The sequence below is a fragment of the Benincasa hispida genome, chromosome 9 (assembly GCF_027475165.1).
Source record: "Benincasa hispida cultivar pf3 chromosome 9, pf3_genome.v1.1, whole genome shotgun sequence".
Classification (NCBI taxonomy): Eukaryota; Viridiplantae; Streptophyta; class Magnoliopsida; order Cucurbitales; family Cucurbitaceae; genus Benincasa; species Benincasa hispida.
The window spans coordinates 51,191,649-51,217,164 of NC_143486.1; the positions used below are offsets into that span (position 1 = coordinate 51,191,649).

Genomic DNA, 25,516 nt, shown 5'->3' on the forward strand with positions numbered 1-25,516 from the left:
ACAACTTAATAAATGTATGGTTATATTTGAACAAAATAAAATAGTATACAACAATGTAAATACCTACCCCATATAAATATGTTGTTGCATAATCAACCATTGTATCAATATCATCACTTTCTTCCAAAAATCGAAGGCTACAAGAAGGCAGTTTATTTTTTTCCACACATTTTTCATGCTCTTTTTCTTTATGTTGTTGTTATTGTGGAAGATTTCTAATGGAAGTCTACCATTCAGACTTTCCATAATTGAACTCAACATTCTTTTGATTTCTTCTTGGCCTTGTTTCAAAAGACTTTGTTATTCTACTATTATCTGTTGGCTTTTTCTTAGTTCACTAATTTCTTTCATTATTCTATTTGTTCCTCTTTCTTCAATTTGTTCATTTTTTTCTTGGTTCATTTGCCTATCTTTCTCCCTCTATTTTTCCCTATCTTTCTCCTCCTCTACCTCAAGTTCTATGAAATATTTGAAAGTTGATTGAGATTCTTCTTCTGTTGGACTCAGTGATGTCATACAAAACTACAAGTAAACAGATGTTAAATTATTAGAGAAAAAACTAACATCATAAGTGATAGACAATGAAAGTATATCATTGTCTATCAGTGAGAAACAGAGATAAAACTCTATCACTGTCTATCTTTAAAGTGATAGACAATGAAAATGTTCTCATTTAATGAATTACTTACATCTTCTGTTTCGAAAATGTTCTCATTTAGAGTCCTCCACTTATTTGACTCTAAGCACTCCCATGTGATGATTCTTGGACCTTCAATTCCAAGTTTTCTTCCGAATCCAACATCTAAATCAAAAAGTTTTAGGGTTGTGTTAAAAGCCCAATAAACTAATGCTAATGAGAATCCTCGAAGGTGGATAACATCCGTCTCAGTATATGATGTTCTCTTAAAGAATTGATAGGTTAGGGTGTAAGACAATCTTCCCCAAGGATAGTCTTTGAAGACTTGTTCATCGTCCAAAATGTCTAGATATTTTAAATTGACATGGTTGTGTTGTTGTTTGGGGATTAAAAGAGTTTCTAGGATGTAGTGTTTGACTAATTTAACTTTCAATGAGTCTTCCTCATTGCATAGTGCTTTGAAAGTTCTCTCTATATCTCTCTTAGCTATATGATCATCATGAACAAAAAATGCATTTCTAAGTTCAGACACTTTTCTTTCTCCTAAATCTAATTAAGGGAATTTGTGGCCTTTCGATCCAATTATTAAATAAAATTCCTTCAATCTAAATTCTGCTATATGGGCATTAAATTTAAACGTTAGGACATTTGGCTTTTTTGTATAGCATTGTCTTCTTGCTAAATAGTTGAGGAATTGGTTGGGTATTTTTGGCCATTTTAATATTAAGAAAGTGTCCAAATGGGCCATTTAAAACTTGAGGAAAAATTGTTTCATCTAATTTTGTTCTTATCAAATTCAATACCTCTATACTAAAGTAGACAACAACTCTTAAGTTTATGTTCTCATTTTCCATAATCAATTCATGTTCCACATGTTGAAAAGTAGAGTACAAGTACGAAATACTAGAACAAGTTCCAAATACTAGAAAAAGAGTAAAGCAATAGCAATAATATTATATAAGAAGTATATTCCAGAAACCATCAAAATAACTAAGTACCAAAAGCTAGAAAAACAACCCAATAGTAGCAACAACATTATAGAAGAAGTATACTTCAACAATTACCACTATTAATGTCTCTCCTAGATAAATTCACACTTTAAAAAACTGGAAATAATATAACACCATCACTAACATAGAGTGCAAAGCATTAACAAAATCATTGTCTATCAACAACAATAATAGAATTCTATCACTGTTTATCTCAGATAGACGTTGTAGAGGACTATCACTGTCTATCCTAGATATACACTGATAGTACTTTATCTCTGTCTATCTCAATTTGAAGTAGACAAGTATATATTAATGTTAAAATATTTCTATAGCTGCTAAAGTTCCTAATATAGACAGTGATAGTAGTCTATCACCATGTATCAATAGATAGACTCAGAATCTATACACCAACAAGTATATTATTAAATAAGCATCGATGCACAACAAAACAACGAAAAAAACATGTTAATTTTGTAAATTTCATAAAGAGTTGATTGTCAACAAGTAGATAGAAACTTACAAACTGTATAAAGTAGAGAACCAAGTACAAAAAAATGTTCAACTCGAAGCTTTACAAATTGTATAAAGTGATTCAGTGTCTATATGAATCTATTAGTATATAGATTCATATATAAGTAAATAATTGCAACATTGTCTATCATTGAATATACAAACCATGATTATTTTACTATACATCACACATTCATTGTAATTACGTCCCCCTTCTTCTAAGTCAAATCCTTAAATGATAAAACTCTATCATCCATTGAAGTCACCCATCCTTTTAAAACTCATTCGTTGAAGTCTATCACTGTTGATCTCAAATAGACAATGATAGAACTCTATCACTATCTATCTTAGATAGACAATGATAGAACTCTATTAGTGTCTATCTGAGATAGACACTGATAGTGCTCTATCTCTATCTATCTCAATTTGAAGTTATCAATAGATAGACTTAGATAGACAAATGATCGTGTCTATCTTTGATGGTTCTATCAATGTTAGATGGTTCTATTAACATTGTTTAGTGGCTTTATAGTCTATACTTTAGTGAACAAAACAATATCTATAAACCACTAGCACTATCTACCAACAACAATTAATAATCAACACAATGTTTAGTGGTTCTATCGTTGTCTATTTGTGATAGACAGTGATAGAATACTATCACTCACTATCACAATTACTTTGGTTTTACATTCTTCTTCTCTTCACTATTTTGTTTCCTTTCGCTTTACTTGTTGATGATTTAACTTTCATTATTTTCTTTCCTTTTCCTTTGCTTCCTTTGCTTGTTGATGATTCGACTTTGACCACTTTTTGCTTTTTGCTTACAATCTATTTACACAAAATTAGACTTAATAAGGTTGAATAAGTATGATTAAATGGAAGAGTTGATGAAATGAAAAGAAAAGAGACGAATTATAACCTTGAAGAGTTGATTTGATGATAGATTGTAACCTTGAAGAATTAACAATAGCGATGAGAGAAAAAGATGAAGTAGTAGCGACTAAAGAAGAAGAAGATGAAGAAGATGTTGGGGTTAATGCCCTAAATCTCGTTGGGTCCAGTAGTTTGTAAACATGTATATAAACAAACATTATGTGATGTAATAATATGAGATATTTTCTTCACTACAGTCTTTAATATATGAGATATTTTGTTACATTAACCATAAAACAATAAACTAAGATCCCTGGTCATCGTTGTAACTTAAGCATGTATGTAATGACATACAAATGGATCATGCTTTAAATGATAACCTAAATGGTCTGTAGTAGATGGATAAAGGAGGGAAACCTTATCCTGTTGACACTACGAGTGTGGCCCGCTTTGTAGATGTTACAAGTGTTGTAAAGTACTACAAATGGTTTGATCCTGATCATTCATGTATTAGACATGTGAGTAGGGATACTATATACAAAAGAGTTTGTATAAGACTGAACCACGAAATGTTTAGTCTCGTTATATAACGTTGGTCATGACAGAGATTTTCATTTCACTAGGATGACCATAGGTAACATGACCTTAATCTTGAGTGAGTTGGAAACTCCTGCCTATGAAGGTGGTTCTTTGTTTTGTATGGGTGTGAGTGGCTAGATCGCCGACTCAAACCTACCACTTTGGAGATTTGTCTGATTGGGGAGTTGGGAACTCAGCTACACAAGACAAAATTCACTTTTTCCTCGATTTATGGGTAAGTAGATAAATTGCTCCCTTAAGGGCTGATTTCGGGACTTGAACAATGTAGTGCCACATATTCTCTTGGCCCGAGAAGAATTTACTCATAGTAGGACTATCATGTATTGTTCATTAGAGAAATCAGTAGTACTTAAGGAGTTAGATGTAATTACAGGGACAAAATAGTAAATTGGCCAGACTATACTTATGAGCGATTTGTGAAGGATCATCGTACTGTTGATTGGTTATATCCAATAGACAAAGAAATATATTTGTAGTGCGAAGAGTGCAACTGTCGGTCTTTAGTGAAATGGCCGACAATTAACGGATGGTGGATATCGTGATTAAAGAGTTTAGTCAGTTATTCACGTACCCTGGGAGCTTCCAACTACAGGTTCATACAGTCATCTTGGTAGCTTAATGGATTCATGTTGAGAATCATTTTTTGGGTTAGTTTGAAATGTTCAAATTAACAAGAGGAAATTTGATTATATATGATATGATTAAATTGTATCAATTATATGAGATATAATTGACTTAATGTATCAGATACATTAATTGGAAAAATTATTATTAAATGCTATGAGGGAGAAAAATAACCATAATTTATATATTGCATGAGATGTGATATTAAAACTATAGGTTATGAATATATTGATAAATCAATTATAGGATAATTGGTTACAATTTTTTCTCCCATAGCCAACTTAGTGGGAAGTTGTAATCAGTTATGGTAACTAATGGTTAAAATGAAAATCGTTTTCATTTTTACACAATGCAAGCATTACGAATTTGTGAATCGTGCGATCAAAAGCATATAGTTGTACAATAGCTTGAAAGCATACACGATCGTGTGACAAGTTTTCTATACGATAGTCACTTATCTTATAAACGATCGAATACACTGTCTATACGATAGACTAAAACCATCTCCCACTTACTCGATCGTCTACACGATCTGTAAAATTCCTCTTATCCTCTACCAAATCCTACAGAGCCCACAACTCCTGGATTTTCACACCGAGAATACCAAGGTAGCCTACTGGTGGTGTTTGTTTCCTATTTGAGGGTCGAGTGTAGATTGGTTCTTGTTCGAGGAGATTACTGAGGCTTGACGTTCGTGTTTGGTAAACGATCATGCAGTGAGTTCGAGGGAATGAGAAGAATAGTTCTTCAAGGGTAAGTTCATTTGAACCTTAGTATTTCCCTTTTGTGGCATGCTGTAATATAGAGTTATTGCATATCTATTACTGTTTGATTGTAAATGTGTATGTTCTGTCACAATGGGGGTTGGAACAATCTCACTTCCGCTCACGGGTCTCTTTGTTAAGAGTTCCTTCAGAAGAAGCATTAACAGTAGGGGAAAAAGAAAATGAAGCAACGGAAGAAAGAGAAACAACGAAAGGAGAAGAAGCCGACGATCTCTCGAGATAGAGTACGATATATGGTTATTGTGTACTGTTTGATGTGAAGAAGAATTCGTTATCGTTTGAAAAAGAGTGGGAAGATGATTAGTAATGGTATCAGACGAGTTGGATAATCCGAGTGGGCGGATTGGATGGGTAATTTGACTTTTGTGTGTGCTGGGGATTTTTTTGGTATTTCATATGTGGGCTAGGCTTTTGATCAATTTACATTCATTTTATTGTATTATTTAATTCATTTTGGGTCGAGTTCATCTTTGTTATTGACATAAAGATTTTGGGCCTTTTTCATTACATCTGAAAAGATTATAAACTATTTTCAAGATTATTACCTTTTAATAACAACTCATTCTCATGCAAGCATAATCGATAACTAATTCCTTGAAATCAAATTAAGAAACATGACATTAAGAATAGTCATGATCAACTTTCGTTAACAACCTAACTATTTGTATGAAAGGTTTAGCTAATGATTCAATATTATAGATCCGGTTAAACATGTAAACATTTTCAATTGACATTTAACCTAACATACATCTGATCAATTGATGTTATAAAGCACAATAATATTGAAAAACATTCAAAGACAAACATCCATAGAAAATACTATTGCATTGACATAAATTCATAACTAAGTTCATCAATACCCTATAACTAGAACGTTTAGCCACGATTATTGTTATGCATTCTCATATATTGCTACAATCATAATTGGTAGAGAAAAATAAAGGGAACGAAGAAAAACCCCTATCGAAGCAATCTCCACCTTTTAAGCCTGTCAATTTTTCCTTGATTGCACCTCGGGATCTCAAACGACCTCCAAATGACCCTCTACTTTTCCTCACTTTCTCTAGAATAAAAACTCTTTCTGAGACTCTGGATTTCGTGGTGTGAGTTGTTGAAATCGATAGCCAAAACCTTAGAATTATTTATAGAGAAGATTTTCCAAAATTGAAAATAATTTTCCAAAAATGGCCAGGCACTGCGACACTGCCTCTTTTTGCCGAAGCTAAGCTACACTGCTATAAAAATGCCCCTCTTGAGTTTGAAGTGCCTAGAGCAACGCAGCTACGCTGCACGATGTGCTGCCTTTATATATATACATATATATATACTTAATGATTTCTTCCTCTTTTCTTCCGTCCTTTCAATATATGGCTCAAGATCGATTTCTTTGGGCATGTTTAGGCTTTGTTTAGGATTGCTGTAGCTTTTAAAATAATTGTTATTAGTTGTGCTTTTAGAAAAATCAACTGTGAAATGAAGTAAATGAAGGAACTTTATGAGGAGAGAACCTTGAGCGGAAGCAAGATCGTCCCAAATCCATTTTCATTGAATGCAGGTTTTACAGTAGATAAAAAACAAGATAGCCATTTACATAAATCATAACATGTATTAATAAAGGAAAACTTAGGGTTTTGGAAACCCTTACCTTTGAAAACTATTCTTCAAGAACTCCCTCGAACAAAGTCACGAACGAATCTTCTTCTCCAAAAGGGACACCACCAAATGGAGCCTCATGTATTCTCCTTAGGGATTGAGAATGGCAGGAGGTATGAGCTCTACCTTAGGGTTTTGGAAGAGGGAAGAAGATAGAGAGGAGGAGAGGGAGAATAAGAACTTTTCTTCTCTTTTCGTTTTTTTTCCAGAGAGAACTATATTCTCTCAGTGTTTCATGGAGGAATATGAATTAGCATCATCCCTCTCTCTGACCCTTCTCATCACGTATTTGGCTGAGAGAAATTAGGGAGGGGGGAGGGGGGGAGTTAATTAATTAATATTAACTAAATTAAATTAAATTAATAATAATTATACATATAATAACAACCTTATTATATGTATATAAACTATATGTCATATCCCATGTAACACATAATCTATAGTTACATATTGTATCAAATACAATATAATACAATATAACCTATAGATGTATTTTCTCTCAACTATACATGACATTTAATATAAATCACATTTATATTAAACTCACTTATATGAATCTCATTCATATAATTGATATTTGGATCATATCCAAAATCTAATTCCTCTCAACCTATTTATGGTATTTAATATAAATCGTATTTATATTAAATTTAATTACATGAAACTCATTCATATAATTAATATTTGAATCATATTCAAATTCCTCTAATATTATCTTATATTATAATGTATCAAATACATTATATTAATTATATCACACATGTAATTAATTAAATTAATTATATCATATATAATTAATTCCCTCAATTAATTTGAACACTTCAGATTAATCCAAAAAAAATCTCAATTAAATCCCTGTTGAACTACAGAAAGGACCTTATGGATTTGTAGATTGAAGCTTCAACAGTACTTGGATAATTAATTAAACTCTTTAATTAAATTACCCAATATCCGTTAATTGTCGGTCATTCCACTAAAAACGACAGCTGCACTCTTCACACTACAGATAAATTTCTGTGTCCATTGGATATAACCGATCAACGGTTCGATGACCCTTCACAAATTGTTCGTAAGTACAACTTGGCCAAAATTACTGTTTTGCCCCTGTAGTTACATTTAACTCCTTAAGTACCACCGATCCCTTTAATGAACAATAAGTCATAATCCAACTATGACTAAGTCCCTTTCAGGCCAGGAGAGGGTGTGGCTACTATGTTCAAGCCCCAGAATCAACTCTTAAGGGAGCAATTTATCTATTTGTCCCTACATCGGGGAAGGAGTACATTCCATCTCGTGTAGTTGTGTTCCCAGCTCTCCAATCAGACGAATCCCCAAAATGGTAAGCTTATTGAGTCGACAATTTGACCACTCTCACCCATACAAATCAAAGGACCGCCTTCATGAGCAAGAGTTCATAACTCACTCGGGATTCAAATCATGTCACCTATGGTCATTCTAGTGAAATATAAGTCTCTATTATTAATGGCGTTATATAAAGAGACTAATCATTTCGTGGTTCGGTATTATACAAACTCTTTGTATAGAATACCCCTACTCACATGTCTCTACATTTATTATCAGGATCAAATCATTTGTAATACTTTACAACACTTGTAACACCTACAAAGCGGGTCGTATTCATTGTGTCACTAAGATAAAGTACCCAACCTTATCTATCTACTACAAACCGTTTAAGTTATTATTTAAACAAGATCCACTTATATGTCTCTACATACTTGTTTAAATTACATAAAATAACCTAGGATCTTAGTTTATTGGATTGAGTATATGCTTATAAAATAGTACTTATTTATTAACAACAATATGTTTATACAAAGTTTACAAACTACAAGATTACAAGGAGATTTAGGACACTAATCCCAACAGTAAAATAGTATTTGTTAAGTTTTAATGTTAAATAGAAAAAACTAGTCACATAAGTAAATTAATACTAAATTGGTGTAATATAGTCATATAAACCAAACTAGGCTTATTGTTTCAATTATTTTCACATGGATAATTATAATTCATTTAAAATTGTATGTGATTTAAATTTTAACTAATTTCATTTAATATAAATTATTCAATAAAATTTTAGAAAAGAATAATTGTTATAAAAAATGAATAAATTAGAATTTGAAAATAGATCTAACAAATTATATTCTTTTGAAATAATATTATTAAAATATATTTATCTAAAAAGTAAAGAAGTTAGTAAATTTTTAGGAAATCCAAATTTAAAAAATAGTATCTATTAACTTTTACACATTAGTTAAAATTAAGAAGTGATTCTGATAGATTATTTAATAATTTACTTTATCAAACAAGAAAAGTAGTTAAGATTTTCTCATAATAGCTTTTTACGATTTCAAACACAATCCCAAAGGGAGCCTTAGGTTTTTTTTGGTTCATTTTGACATTGAATTGATATCTCGTACATAACCCTGAAATCACTAACAAATAACATCAAATCCAACCAAATCATATAAAAACCATCCTAAATCAAGAGTAATAAACACACATTTTAGTTACGTTTCATGTTTTCAGAATCCAAGCCCAATTTTTGAAATAAGGAACTAACCGTCTACATCACATAGGAACTTTATTTGAAAATTTTAAGGGTATTAGTGAAACATTTGAAAGTTCAAAAGTAATTTTAAAGCAAAATACTTATATTGTCGTCAAAATTTAATGATAAGGAATATTGAGCATTTTTCTTTTAAAGTTCAAGGGTATTAATGAAAATTTTAAAACTCACGAGCATATTTGAAATAAAATAAGAAGTTTAGAAACATTTTCTATAATTTAGTCTATATAACATGGTTTTTTAAAGGAAAATTCTATATAATATAACTAAAATAAGGGTAGGGTTCCTTGGAGATTTGACAAAACAAGTTTAAAAATTAGGCCCATAGTTAGACTCATTACTTTTGTTAAAATGGCAAAAAGCAAACTCAATCCACTTGATACACTTGATATAATCGATACCCTTGATACACTTGACGCACGATACACTACCGATATCCACTTTGATACACTTGATACCCACCTAATAGACACTTGATACACTTGATAACTACTGCTATACACTCTTTACACTCGATACCCTTGATACTATTAATACATTACTGATATACTGTTAAAAGTATCAAGATATTTAAGTGTTTTTAATAAGAAGGCATTTAAGTCAATATGTATAATGGAATTTAAATAAATAAATGAGAATGACAATTCTGTAATTAATTTTTTTTAATAGTTAATATTATTATACAATAACAAAGAGGATCCCACGACTCGAGATCAAGGCACCGCAACAAATAAAGCACAAACAGAGTAGAGCTCGGAAGGGATAAACCAAAAAAATGAACCACAGAACCAGAAGACCGAAACATAAACCAGAACAATAAGAAAAACACAAAAACCAACCAAGGACAAACAGAACCCCACAAGTCGGGGACAACACACAAACCAAAAGAAACCAAATCCGAACAAAAGACATCTAAAGCAAAACAAACTAGAGATGACCAAGAAGATCAATCCTCCAGAAGCAGCATGAGCACGAACCATAGAAACAATAAGATGGAACAAAGCAGACGTCGTCCTCGGACAACCCCCATGCAACCGACATTCCTTTCCTGTCAGATATAATAAATAGAAGCATACCAGAAGACTTGAAATAACTTACTCTGAACCCTCTTACCAAATCCCACACGACACACCCAACTCAATTCCACATCCCACCCAACAACCCGATGAGACAAACTCAACAAACGCACCACACCAGACCACACCTTACCCTTAAACCCACAATAAAAAAAACAAATGATTACGAGACTCCAACTTACCCACACACAGAAGACGAGCATCATCAGACAACTAATCCCACCTTCTCAACCAATCCCGAGTACCTAATCTATCCTGTACAACTAACCAGGCACAAAAAGTGTGTCGCGGAATATTGCCCCTATACCAAATAAGACGGGCCCAAGACACCCTAAGACGACGAGGATCAAACTCTCCTACGCACTAGCGACAGAAAAATGGCCATTAACACTTGGAACCCAAACCCAATAATCCTCACCACTCATCCTCGGCCCACCAGCCTGAATTAAACCTCATAATTCAAGCAACTCCAAAGAAGAAAACAGCGAGCCACGCCACCTACACTTCTCATCCAAGAAATCAGATAACTGAGCCTCCCGACTGCTAGTCGCATCATACACAATTGTATCCCCATAAGACTCCAAGTCGAGCCCTTAGGCAACCAAGGATCACACCATACAAAACACTTTCTCCCATCACCAACCACCAAACGAACCAACTGCTTAAACTAATCATAGTAATGCAGAATTGCCTTCAAACACCAAGATCTCCTAGCATCACAATGGACCGACCACAAAAAACAACCCCGTAAAATATATTCCTTCATCCACGCCACCCACAAAAAACTAGACCTAACAAAAAGAAGCCAAAGCAGCTTCATAATAGCAGTCAAGTTCCAAGACACCACATGTTTAACACCTAAACCCCCTTCCACTTTCGGCAAACACACCTCATCCCAAGAACCCCTCATAATACCTCGACTATCAACATGGCCTCTCCATAAATAGGCTCGTAGAATATCATCCACCTCATGGGAGACACAAGCAGGCAAAACAAAGATACTGGACCAAAATACCTGGAACGATTGTAGAACATAATTAACCAACTGCAATCTGCCAGCAAAAGAAAGCGAACGAGCAGCTCAACTTTTAACCCAAGCAGTAATCCTCTGAATCAACGAAGCACAATCCACAACCTTTAAGCGAATGATAGCAAAGGAATCCCAAGATACCTGGAAGGCAAGGAACCAAGGCCAAAACCCATAAAATTAGCAAGCTTAAGAGCCACATCATGACCCACACCCGCAACAAACATAGAGCTTTTCCCCACATTAGCAACTAACCCCGAAAGCTCCGCAAACTCAGACAACACCTTCTGTACAAAAACCAAAGATCCCAGCTCAACTGCACAAAAAGATCATAAGGTCACTAGCAAAAGACAAATGCGTAAACTACACACGCTCACAACATGAAACTTAAACGAATCAGGCGGTTTATTCAACAACCGAGAAAGAACTTCCATCACCATCATGAACAAAAAGGGGGATAACGAATCACCCTGCCTCCGACCATTCCTGCCCACGAAAAAACCTTCAAGAGAACCATTAATCATCACAAAAAAGTAGGGAGACATAACATAAGCACGTACCCAGTTAACAAACTGTGTAGGCGTATCAATAGCCAATAACACACCAACAGGAAATCCTAATTCACTGAATCATAAGCCTTCTGAAGATCCACCTTCAGCACACAATGAGGTTTGTCCCTATTCAACTGATAGTCCCCCACAAGTTCCTGACACAATAAAATGTTTGTGACATACCTGCTAGGAACAAAGGTAGATTGTTTACTGCTAATAAACAAAGGTAACCACACACGAAGCCTTTCTGCAAGCACTTTAGATATACATTTGTACACAACATTACAACAAGAGATAGGGCAAAAATCCTCCATACGCTCGACACCAACTCTCTTAGGGATAAGAGTAATGGCAGTAGCATTAATCCCATAAGTCAAATAACACGAGTCAAAGAAATTACTAACCGCAGTATAAAAGTCCTCACCTACCACGTTCCAAGTAGACTTATAGAAATCAACAGGGAACCCATCCGGTCCAGGAGCCTTCCCAGACTTTATAGAAAACAACGTCTTCCTAAACCCATCTCTCAAGATAGGCCTACCAAGAGCCTCAACATACTCCACAAATCACCAAAACTGCGGAATGTTAGCAATCCTAGAAGTGAGGTCTCTATACCCCAACGTCTGCGTACCCAAGCTACCACAAAAAAAAAACTCAAAACCACACTAGCCACATGTTCATATGAGGACTGACGAACCCCCTTAGAATCAACCACAGAAAAAAAACCACTCCGAACAATACAATATCTGATACAACGATGAAAAAAGGTCATATTCTGATCACCCAACTCCAACCACTTAACCCGAGACTTTTGACGAAGGGAAGCCTCCTCCAACCTCGCCATCAACCAGAAGGCCTCAGTGGCCTGAGTAGCCTCCGTATTCAATAGAACAGAAGTAGGATCCCTCTCAACCGCAGCCTGAGCAACATCTATACTCAATCCAACCTCCCACACTATATCACCTAAAGAAGAAATACACCTACCAAAAGAAGCACGCATAACTAGCTTCAAAGCCTTCAAATTCCTCATGAAAATAACAAGTGGAGAAACATCTGGATACCACATCCACACAGAAGCAATCATATCAAGAAAACCATCCGCCTTCGCCCAATAGTTAAAATCACGAAACGAAGGAGTCACGACTCCTAGCCTCACCCGTAGAAATCAGAAGGGGAAAATGGTTAGAAATCCCCCACGGAATGACTCTAACCTTCGTATGAGGAAAAGCAACAGTCCACGCCTCATTAACCAAACAATGATCCAAACGGCGTAAGATACTAGTCCCTTGAACTTTACTAGTCTAAGTAAACCGGTTCCCATGCACACCTGATTCAACCAAATCTGCCTCTAACAACGCCCTATCAAACTCTTCCATCTCCCCCAAACTAGGCAACTACTATGGGCCTCCGCATGATTGCGACTAACATTAAGATCTCCCATAACAGCTTTAGGAGAATGCTAAACAGAGCAAACATCAACCAAACAATGCCAAAAAATACGCCTTTCACACACCAAGTTAGAAGCATAAACTGCAACAACACTCACTCGAACATTAGAAGCAACATCCACTAAGGAACAAAAAATATACTGATCCTCAATGACAACGGGAAAAAAATCATACACATTCCTCCGCCATAAACACCCAAATCCGCCCAACCCCAGAAGAACCGTAACTACAAACACAATTCTAAGCCTCCACAAACCTTCTAAACACTGCATCAAAGTTCTTCTGCCGAACCCTAGTCTCAAGCAAACAACATAAACTAACAGAAGAAGTGCACAGAAAATCAGTTACCACTCTACTCTTCACAGGGTCATTTAGACCCTGGACATTCCAAGAACACCAAATCATGAGGAAAAAAGGGAGCCACCCCGGGCCAGCACCATAGAAGAAATCCCAGACTCAGACACACCACCACTATCCTCTCAAATACCCACAAAACTCAAATCCGGTGGAATAAAAGCCAAAGCAAGCAGGTGAATACCCTTATCACTCAGAACAACAAACCGTCCCACCAAAATGCTTATTAACCACAGGATCCAGACAACCGACATCTCGACCATTTTTAACAACCGGAGAACCACTCACAGACCGTCCATGACTCTGACGAGTAACCATAACGAAATCATCAGCATTCAAACCACCACTCTCGACAACACCATGCTGCATACCCACCTGTCTCACTAGAAGGCACAACACCTTCCTTCACACCACTACCAGCTCCCTCCCTAACCCCTAATATTTCAAGAATAGAAACATCAGTAGGCTTAACTGTCCCACACCCTCCCTCACTGTGCACAAAGGAACCACAAGTTGAACACTTCCAAGGCTTCAACTCGTATGACAAAGGCACAACAAACTCCTATCCTCTCATCTAAACAGTAACAAAAGAAGGCATCAAGGACCTCAATTATGCAATTAAGTTGATCTTCTCAATTTTAGGGGTCCCATCATGAAACACTTAAGTGTGGGAAAAGAGGGACTGTCGTACAGTGTACAAGCACACACATCTAGAGGGAGAAAGAGAGATCTACAACATTAAGAGAGTGGAAAATTGAAGCACACCAGTTTGGGTCTTTGAATTGCAGTCGACCGTCGATGATCTCAGTCTTGGAGGTGTTTCCAGGTAGTGGTTTTCAGTTTACAGTGGCGTGTGGGTCTTGACTTAAGTGGATTCAGCACTAATTGGTTTTCTAATAAGAACCCACAAGAAAAATCTCGTGCTGAGTAATAAAATGAATATAAAGTAGATAAATTCGAGTTATGCAAACAAACATCCAATCCATCATTCTCGTTCTCAAGAGTTTAGTGAGAGAAACAAATCAACGTAAGAAAACGTATATTTATAGGAACAATTCATTGATGGTTGTGTCCATGGCAACAAGGCAAGGAAGAAGATGTAGACAAAAAATTGGAAAAAAAGAATCTGGGGCGACAATTGGGACAATATTTTTAAAAAGTGCCATATCTGTAAATTGGAAAAAATGTGTGACACATTTGCCATATCCTATTCTTAAATGGCTACCTATTACAATTTTCTTTAAAACAAAATAAAATCACATATAGAAAAAATGTTAAATCATTTATAGAAAAGACACTCATATACTTCTATCAACATCTATGAAAGTGATAACGATCAAATTTTACTATTTTGTATAAATAGTTTCCATTGTTTTCTATTTTTAAAAATTCCAATACAATTATTATTATTATTATTATTTTAAGAAGGAAGGTCTTCCTCCCAAAATTTGAATTCCCTTGCCCCGCTGCTCGCAAAAGCCCATCGTCATCTTCTTCGCCAGAAAACCCCTCCATTGAAACCCAACTCTTCTTCCTCTCCGTTACTTCAAAACTTCGTCTCCTCTCTCTCTTTTCATGGCCCTTCTGTAAAAACATGGCTGCGATGGAGAAGCTATTCGTGCAGATCTTCGAGAGGAAGAAGTGGATCATTGACCAGGCCAAGCACCAGACCAATCTATTCGACCAACACCTCGCGTCCAAGCTTATTATCGATGGAATTGTTCCTCCTCCTTGGCTCCACTCGTCTTTTCTTCATTCCCACGTTTCGCATTTCGAAGGTAATTTCGCACTCTTCTCATTTTTTCCCCATTTCTTGTGCTCCATGGTCAGTTAGGTTGAAGTAGAATTTCCCCCTTTCGCCACATTTTTTTGCTCAATTGGTTTCTTCGTAGTTGCAGAGGTGAACAGAAGTTTTATTTCTGAAGTTGAGTTCCCACGTTCGCCGCTTGACACCCATCGTTCTAGTTTGAATGAGGCATTTGTTGCAGACAGTGGGGAGGAGTTGCAGCACAGGTCGAATGAAGAAGCTGGTTCTTTAAATGATGATTTTGATGCAGGAATTAGGCCGGCAGTTTCACCCCAGTGTAACATAAGTGATGCCAGTGTCTTAAATTGCGCGCCTCGTATTGACATGAGTCCTGTTTCTCCTCAAGGCCGAGGAGGCCTAGTTTCAGAAAATTATCGAGATCCTACTCTGTCATTGGCACGGTTACACAGATCTAAATCTAGGCAAAGGGCTTTAGAGTCGCGTAATAGTGTGAAATCTTCAAAGTGCCAATCTCGGTGTGAGAACAAGAGTGATTCTACTGCTGGTGGGTTTGTGGGATCTGCTATTGGTTTGCTGCAAGCCGATCACGAAGATGCATCAGGGTTGGCAAAGCCTTCCAGTAGCTGTAAGGAAATTGGTTCTGTAGAAGAAGATACTAATGTTGGTTGCGCGCAGAAGGATATCTCTATTTGCTCGGATAAAGTTACAGTAGTTGGAAGCCCTGGGTTGCATAGTAGCTCTACTGATGTGGGCAATTCTTTAAACATTTCCTCTAAAAATGAAGAGTTATTTGTAGCTGGAGGTTCAACGCAGAATTCTTATCAAGTGAATGAGCAATTTGATTCACCCAGACCTTCTTCTGGAAAGACCGAATACTGTGCAGAAGGGTCGGCATATTGCAGGAGCCATGAATATAATTTTGATAACGCTGAACAGTCCAGGTTGCAATGTAACTCTTTGGATGTGAATAAATCTTCTTGCTTTTCCCCTGAAGATGGAAGAGCGTGTTCTATAGGAGGCTCAAAATTGCATTCTGATCAAGTGGATGAGCAATTGGACTTGCCTAAACCTTCTTCTGACAATATTGAGTGTCGTGAAGAGGCGGTATTAGGACATTGCAGGGACCATGACTATGTTATCGATAATGCTCTACAGTCTGGGTCACAACGAAGTTCCCCAGATGTGGACGATTCATCATGTATTGACACCAGTGATGGGAGATTGTTGTACTTGTCTAACCCTTCTTCTGAGAAAGTTGAATGCTGTGAAGAAACTATTTTAGGACATTGCAGGAGCCAGGAATGTAATTTTGATAATGCCGAACAGTCTGGGTCGCGATACAGCTCCCAGGATGTGGATAATTCTTCATATGTTGACTCTGAAGAGGGAGGATCATGTCCCATTGGAAGTTCAAAAGTGCATCCTGATGAAGTGAAAGAGCAATTGGACTTATCTAAATCTTCTTCCGACAATATAGAGTGCTATGAAGAAAAAATATTAGGAGATTTCAGTAGTCAGGAGTATAAACTTAATAATGCTCAAAAGTCCGGGATGCAACATAATTCGGATGGGGACAATTCATCATGCTTTTCTTCTGCCAATGGAAATTTATGTCCTGTTGAAAGTTCAAAGCAACATTCTGATCGAGTGAGTGAGCCGTCGGAGTTTTTTAGACTTTCTTCTGTCAATATTGAATGCCATGAAGAAGAACTAGAAGACTGTAGGACTCAGGAATGTAATTCTGATAATAATGCGAGACAGTTTGGTCTAAACAAAATTTTCAGTTCACCAACAATGGAAGTAAGGCAGAAAACATCAGATAAGAAGACCTCCAGTTTTCTGGATGACAAGAGGGATGTTAATGAAAAAGAAAAATGCAATTCATCCCTTCACATACCTTTGCCACACATTCAGGTAGACTCAATGAAGGAAAACGAATCTGATAAAGGTGTATCTGAATCTCACAGTGAGAGGAGGTATGAAGACAGAAGAGATTTTAACGGAAATACTATCTTATCTGCTAACAAGTCGCTGCAAGGTTATGAAGAAGGAACTACTTGTTCTTTGCTGCAAAGTGATGAACCTGTTGAACAAAATATTTCTTTGAAAGATGGAGTATCGAATTTGCAGAATCCCCATGAAAATGTAGTTGAAATTCCACTAGTGGATGCAAATGATGCATCAATCCTGATAAGAGATACAGAAAAATCTCAAGATCACATTGTCATGGTTCCTTGTGTTCCTTCCGCTGGTGAAAAGGATAGTTATTTGGAGCAGCAACAGAAAAGTTCAGGCATATCTCAGTGTGAAGATTCAGATTCCTTTGAGGGTTGCACTGATGACTTTAATGGTAACCATCATTGCATATCAACAGAGTGCCAGACTGCAGAAACATCAATAGAGTTAAAAACTTTCAGCTCAGTTTTGGAGGCATCTACTTCTCATGAAGATGTGAGAAAGGTTGAGCTGCAATTGGAGAATGGTATTCCTGGATCTTTAGGCTTGAGGATTGAGCGACTTCAAATTATCAACGGGAGTCCCACCGATAAAAGATTGATGCAGGAATTTGACACTGAAAAACCTGTCCTTGAATTTCAAAGATTATCATTTTGTGAAGAAGGTTACCAACAATCAAAAGTGAGCATTCTCCCTATTGAAATGTTGCTTTTGGAAAAGGAAGCTCACTTAATGCAGGTGTCTGATTCTTCACCCACGCTTCCAGTTAAAGAGGTATATATTCTTTTCAACGGGAAAAATTTTCAAACAGGCCTTGACAGGTTGACTATTAAAAACAAATGTTGTTCACGCATAGTCTACAAAATCTTTAAAAATGAACTACAAAATAACGATGCAGACCCAAAATCAGTTATCTTCACCATTCTCACCTCCAATTTTTCCATCATTAGATGCCTTCCATTTTTTTTTCCTATAATTAATCTTCCGTATTTTCCATCACTAGACTTTATAGTCTTCGGTATTTCCCTCTTTAGTTTAGTTATTTTCGTGTTCCTCTACATTTGTAAGAGAAAAAAGAGGGTGCTTTGGGTAAGTTAAACAAAGGAGAACCAACGACTTTTTCTTAAAGTCTTCCTTTCTTGACTTAATCTAATCATAGTTTATTTTAAGCACCTAAAAGAGAAGTACATGCTCACAAGGTGGAGTGGTTTACTTAGCTTAATTGTGAAGTGCACTTAAGCACACACTTCTGTGGTTTAAAACTATTATTTTGGTGTACTTGAGAAGTTAAGACCAAACAATTGAACTATGTGTTATTTCAAGTATATTGATCGGTTGTTAGGGAAACATTGGTATAATAATAAGCGTATCAATTACCTTCATTGCAAAAATATCTGTGGAAGAATATGAAGACAATTCTTCCCATTCACATAACAAAGTTACTTTTCTTCTTTTTAATCTGTCGTTTTCTGCATTCTGTTTTTTGAAAGGATGGACCTAGTTAGGAAGGGGGGTGATGGTGGTCATACTGTTTGTGCTTTTAATGGGGTGTAATGTTCAATATATGCCGGCCTAATCAATTTCTGACAAACCTTCTAGGTTGGGGATTTGATTGATTTTTTTTCTCCTTTCCTCCTTTTTTTTTACTAACTTCTCATCGTGATCTTGTTTCTTTGTGCATGATTTAAGGATCTCTCTAGGTTCGGAAGCAATAACAGAGTCACACCGTTGCAAAATCTTATGCTAGCGAGCCAAAGTTTGAATCCCGAAGAAAGTCCTCAGTTTGTAGATAATGAACTTCCTGTTGATACTGAGAAAACGGAAGGAGAGGAGGAAAAGGGGAAACTTACTTCTTGCTCGCTTCTTACTCCACTTATCCAAACTTCTCATTATCTTGGTGCAGATAAGGATATGCCTGCATTAGAGGGGTTCCTAATGCAGTCTGATGATGAACAGCCATGCATCTCTGTTGGTGGAATCAACTTTGACAAATTAGAACTTTCAAAATGTATGATAGAACGTGCTAGCATCTTGGAGAAAATTTGTAAATCTGCTTGTATAAACAGTCCATTATCCTCATCTTCAGAAAGTTTTCAGTTGAACAAGGTGACAGATTTGTACCATTCTCTTCCTAATGGTCTACTAGAGAGCATGGACTCGAAGAGTAACCTTCTGATGAATGATCAAAATAAGCTACTGAAGGATGGTAGTAACTTCTTGAATGGAGAAGTCAACTGCTCTCCTCATGGGCCTTTTTTCGATTGCCTGCAAAGCATTAGCTGTCATTCAGCTAGTGATGTCAGGAAGCCGTTTGCATCTCCATTTGGTAAGTTGTTGGATAGAAATTCATTAAATTCCTCAAGTTCGGGAAAACGAAGCAGCCAGAACATAGAGCTTCCTTGCATTAGTGAAGAAACTGAGAGTACAGATGAGATTGATAATGAGTTTTCAAAGGATATGAGATCGAACAAGCGTGTACCACTTGTTGATATTACAGAAAATGCAAATGTTCAGGTAACAGTTTCTGAAGCTGCAACTTTTGCTGATAGATTGAGTTTAGAATCTTTAAACACGGAACTCAGCAACACAGGGACTCATAATAGAACCCAAAAGAACCTGGGAAATCAGAAAAACAGTAAAAGGAAATATGTGAATGAGGCTGTAGATCTTGATATCTTGCCAGGAGCAAACGGAGCTAAGAGAGTCACTAGATCATCTTATAATAGATTTAGCAGGTCAGATTTATCCTGTAAAGAAAATTTCAGAAAAGAAGGCCCTCGATTCTCTGGAAAGGAATCCAAGCATAAAAATATTGTGTCCAATATTACTTCTTTTATTCCTCTTGTCCAACAAAGAGAAGCTGCAACTATTTTGAAAGGTATTTATATTTTTATAACTATATCCGGCATTCAGTATTAACATACATGGATTGATTATGAACTTTTTAACATTTTCTGGATATTGTCATGTAAAATATCTCAAGAATTTTATGGTCCCATTACTAGCTACTACTGAATTGACAAAATGTGCAGTGAAGAACGTTTCTTGCATGAAATCTAGAAGAATGCAACAACAAAGTCAAGTCCTAGGCTCTCCAACCAATACCATGCCCCTTACTGCCCCACTCTCTTATTCCCCGTTATCTTCCTTCCTCTGTGAACATGTTCTATTTTGTTGTGTTTATTTTTGGAAATTTGGCTTCTTCAGTGTTACCATGTTTGGTGGTTGTGGTATCGTTGATTGATGTTTGTGAAAATTTAAATGTTCCTAACTTGGTTTTGTCCTACGTTTTGCTTTGAGCTTGAATAACGTCATCCTTTGTGGTTTAGCTTTTGATATGAAGTTTGTGAAGGATTATTTTGAATATGGATAGCTTGGTGGATGTTTTGGTTTTCTAGCTTCTTCAAAGGCCTATTGTGTTGAGATTTGTTTGTAATTCTTCATTTGTTAGTGCTTTATGTTGATCACACAATTTGTCAATCTTGAGGCCTTTGATTCCAAACCTTGAATTGGTTGTTCTAGATTTACGATTGATCGATGTGAATTGCCTTATCATATAAAGAGTTCGGTTATGATTCGGTTAGTCTTAAGACTTCATCTTGCTGCTCTCTTCCTAGATCTCATGTTAGCTTCTCTTTACAGGATATGTCTTGTTTGGAAAGCCTTTATCATTTTGTTGTATTCTTGTTCCATTATTTATTGCTCTCCTTATTTACTCCCTCGTGGAGTTTGTATTCTTTCAGCATTAATAATTTTTTTTTTAATATTTATTTATTTATTTTTATTTTTATTTTTTATACTTTTCATATCTTGTTAAAAAAAAAAAACCATGCGCATTAAAACACCAAGTCAACCATAGCTGCTAATAGCCAAGTAATTATCTCCCATAACCTGGGCGCTTGTACTTCTCATTGATCTCCTTGTGTGTTAAACAGAATGGGCCTATCAGAATTTTATTTTGGTGTGGCATTGAACTTTATCTATTATTTGGTAATACACAGTCTGATTATCATGTATCTGATGATCTGAGTGTTGTACTGAATTGTAATTTAAGTTTGAAACATGTGCATTCCTGTAGGGAAGAGAGATGTTAAGGTGAAGGCCATTGAGGCTGCTGAGGCTGCAAAGCGCCTTGCAGAAAAGAAAGAAAATGAACGTCAAATGAAGAAAGAAGCCCTGAAACTCGAAAGAGCAAGAATGGAACAAGAGAATTTGAGGCAGATTGAACTTGAGAAAAAGAAGAAAGAAGAAGAGCGAAAGAAGAAAGAGGAAGAAAGGAAGAAAAAGGAGGCTGATATGGCAGCAAAGAAAAGACAGAGGGAAGAAGAAGAGAGGAAGGAGAAAGAAAGAAAAAGAATGCGTGTTGAAGAAGTTAGGAGACGATTACGAGAGCATGGTGGGAAGTTACGATCTGATAAAGAGAATAAGGAAGCGAAACCCCAAGCCATTGTAAGATGCTATATGTGATAATGTTTGAACTTTCCTTGTGTTTATGGGGTTTGAGAGGTAAAAATAGCTTATTATTTTCTTCTGTAGGAACAAAAACCACGCGACAGAAAGGCATGTAAGGATGCGACTGACAAACTGGACAAGGAAAGTGGAAATGACAAATTTGACAAACTCTCGGTTACTGAGTCCAAGACTACTTCTACAAGCGATGCTGAGAGGGGAAACTTTGTTGTGGAGGACTCACAACCGACTGTAGATTTTCTAGAGGCAGAGGTAAGTTTATTTTGTGAGTGCAAATTTCCAAAATCTTTGACGTGATTTAGAGTGAAATGTTGTTTTCCCATGATAGGACTGGGTAATTAGCTAGTAACCTTCCATTTTCCTAATCCTAACCAGTCTTCTACTGAAAATGCCTTTTTTTTTATAATTTTTTTTTTAAATTTTATAAAATTGTCATGATTTTTTTGAGGCATAATAGATGGAGGAACCACTTTTAAACCTTTTGGAGATAATTTTAGTGCTACATCTGAAAGATTTTGGGCTTCTAGATGAAGTAGGTTGTAATTTGAAATCGTCAGTGGATCTATTTTGTGGATAAACAATAAAATAATTAAAAAGGTACAACTCTTGAAACATAACACCCTAGGCTTCCAGTTGGTTTTAGATCTGAATCCACAAGAAAGAAACATGGAAACCATTTCCTAGATAATTAAGTGCATGTTTGGGAGTGATGATTAAAGTATTGATTTTAGAAAAGGAGATTTGTGTATAATTTATTTTGTAAAACTGATTTTTATTCAATCATATTGATATTTGATTTCAAACTTTACAAAGTGATTTTCATATAGTTAAAAGGGATTAGAGAGAGAAAAAAGAAAAAAGGAAATGGAGCTAATTTGTAGGGTGATTCCCGGTCTATCACTCAACTAAAAGCACATTTCAAACTCATTCTTGAAAAATCAATTCTAAATGATTTTTGATTTTTCTAAAATCAATTTCAACATTTGCCAAACATTTTTGAAAGGAAAGTGATTTTGACAATGTGAAAATCATTCCCAAACATGCACTAAATCTTTATAGATCTTGCTGCATCCTGTTACATAATTATATCCATAGAAAATAAATTCTAATTCATCTAGAAATTCTGTGGGACTTTTGTGGACGAAATCTTATTGGAACCTGGAAATCTAATTGAACAAAGAATTTCAAGACATTATACAGTATTGACTTTTGTTTGACGCTTGATCCTATCATATGTCGCTTAAAATTGAGAAATGAAACAAGTATACGATTTAACTTCCTTGAGAATTAGAATACATTGAAGTAAACCTGTTTTTTTACTCTAATTGTCATCGAACATAAATTGTGCTGTTTCTCTTCTGTCCTAAGATGACTGCTCGAATATTTGGTAACTTAAAGTGAGAATTAGTTGGTAATTAAGGTAGATCTTGCTTGGTTTGAGAAAAAAGAACAAGATTTTTATAATTGTAATACTTTTAAGATGTTTGATATTAGGAAGTCTAATTTCTTGGTAGACTTTAACATGCATGATGAAAGAAGATATTTCTTATTCAATTTGAGCTTCTTGTGCTGAAATTTTACAATCTTCTTTAGGCACTTGAAAGTGGGATGGAAAAAAGAATCTCCGAAACAAGTGAAGAACAATCATATCAGATTTCTCCTTATAAAGCTTCTGATGATGAAGATGAAGAGGATGACGATGATGGCATACAGAATAATAAATTTGTTCCTTCGTGGGCCAGGTGTGTAACTCGGTCTGATGTTTCCAAATAAGGAAATAACAAATGTGATTTAAACTCCATTGTTGCAGTTTAGTACATTTTTGCATTTCGTATTGCATCCCTCTCTCCCAACATCCTTTTTGTCAAAGATAATCGTGAAGACCATTTCAAATTTGCCATTTTTGTGTTAGAACTAATTTCTTCATCCTTCTTTATGCAGTAAGGATCGCTTAGCTGCCCTTTTTGCTTCCCAGCAAAAATTGAATCCAGAAATTATCTTTCCACCGAAAAGCTTTTGTGATATAGCCGAAGGTGAAAATTAATACATAAAGATGGTTGCAGCTTTTAATCTTTATTAAATAATAAAAACACACTGAGCTAGTTTAACTGCTTTGCAGTTCTCTTGCGTCGGCAGCATCAGTTTAAATAGTCCAAACTTTCAGAATGTGGATAGATTTAATCTGCAACAGAAACATTCCCCTTTCTCTCTGTGCAAGAGACTTGCCTAGGTACGCTTTTATAAACTTTGTTTTTTCTGACTTGAAGTTCGCATCATGATTTATCATTTTTGTCTTGTTTGTCAATAAGTTAGTAGCAACCTCACTTGTTTGGACGTTCTTGGTGTTTGAGGGTCATTGTTAGTAAATTAGGTCTATCTAATCTACATAACGATGACTAAGTATTTAGGCAAATCTTTGAGCCATAATTAGTTGTACTGTATCTTTCTCGTGGCTTTTCTCTATCCTTCCCATACAATTTATAAATCATTTGTGCGACCTGATTGATATTTTTCTCAAAAATTGAGAGAAAACTTTCAGATGCCTGAGTTGTGAAAATAGTCGATAAGAATTTCCCTTCAGCATTAGGCCTGCTCGTTTGTTTAATAAATCAACTACTATTTTCATTTATACCATGTCATTAAAGTGATGAAGTGCTATATCATGTGGCAGATTTTGCTGACTAATTTCTCAAGAAATTGCTGATCAGGTGATTAGTTTCTTGCTACTCTATATTCTGAATGGCTAGATGATTATTGTACAATAGGCAGCTTTACATGCGTAGGGTTAGTTTCTTAGCACCAAAATAAGCTATAAAACCCCGTACCCACCGCCCTCTTTGAACTGGATACCTCAACCACGAAAAAGTTGGGGAAAAAGGCTGTAGTAAATTCTTGGTGACCTTCCCTTTTTGCTTTGGGGTTAGGGTACCCCTGTAGAAAAGCAGAATGTAACCTGCCAATATGTAGGTGTAAAGCACTAGTTCTTAAGATAACTTCTCTATGTACAATTTATTTTTATTATATTGTCTAATGAAGATGAAAGTGGAGATGATATTGTTCATCTTGAAGAGGTCAAACAAAGATTGAGAAGTAGATGACAATTGACATGATGTAAGAAATAGTTTCTGTTTTCTATTTTTATTTTATTCATTCATGGTGGATTTAGTTCACCTACATCGTCAACCGTATAGTTCTGCAATAATTGATAAATACTCATTCTCTTTAAGTCAAAGGTTCAACTCTTCATACTCTCACTTATTGTACTCAAGAAATTGTTGACTTACAACTAATTAATATAGTGTATCATTGGCTAAAAAATTAAAGTTTCAAATCTCCACCTTCACACGTTGAACTAAGAAAGTCAATTAAAAATAAAAAAATACTTAGTGAGAACAATTTAAATTTGAATATAATAGGGTAGAGACTTTAGTGATACGATTCTATAGAAGTTTTCTTTACTCGCTTAGAAGTTGTCAATACGTATTTGTCAAGTTTTATCTTCGCTCACTAGTTTTTGATGTAAATGATATTTTAATATATTCAATTCAATCAAGTTAGAGAATCTTTTCACAATAGACAATTTTTTTTTTCATAAGCAAAAT

At 35.6% G+C, this 25,516-nt stretch overlaps 1 protein-coding gene across 1 annotated transcript; it reads left to right on the forward strand.

The window, feature by feature from the left end:
- The first annotated feature begins 15,143 nt into the window (after positions 1-15,143).
- WYR (inner centromere protein, ARK-binding region protein) lies at positions 15,144-25,097 on the forward strand. The gene is made up of 9 exons (XM_039042873.2): positions 15,144-15,498; positions 15,619-18,218; positions 19,134-20,322; positions 21,523-21,893; positions 21,981-22,166; positions 23,508-23,656; positions 23,856-23,947; positions 24,034-24,144; positions 24,586-25,097. Exons 1-8 carry the CDS (start codon positions 15,315-15,317, stop codon positions 24,063-24,065), a joined length of 4,803 nt encoding a protein of 1,600 aa, XP_038898801.2. The 5' UTR covers positions 15,144-15,314; the 3' UTR covers positions 24,066-24,144; positions 24,586-25,097.
- The last annotated feature ends 419 nt before the right edge of the window (positions 25,098-25,516 follow it).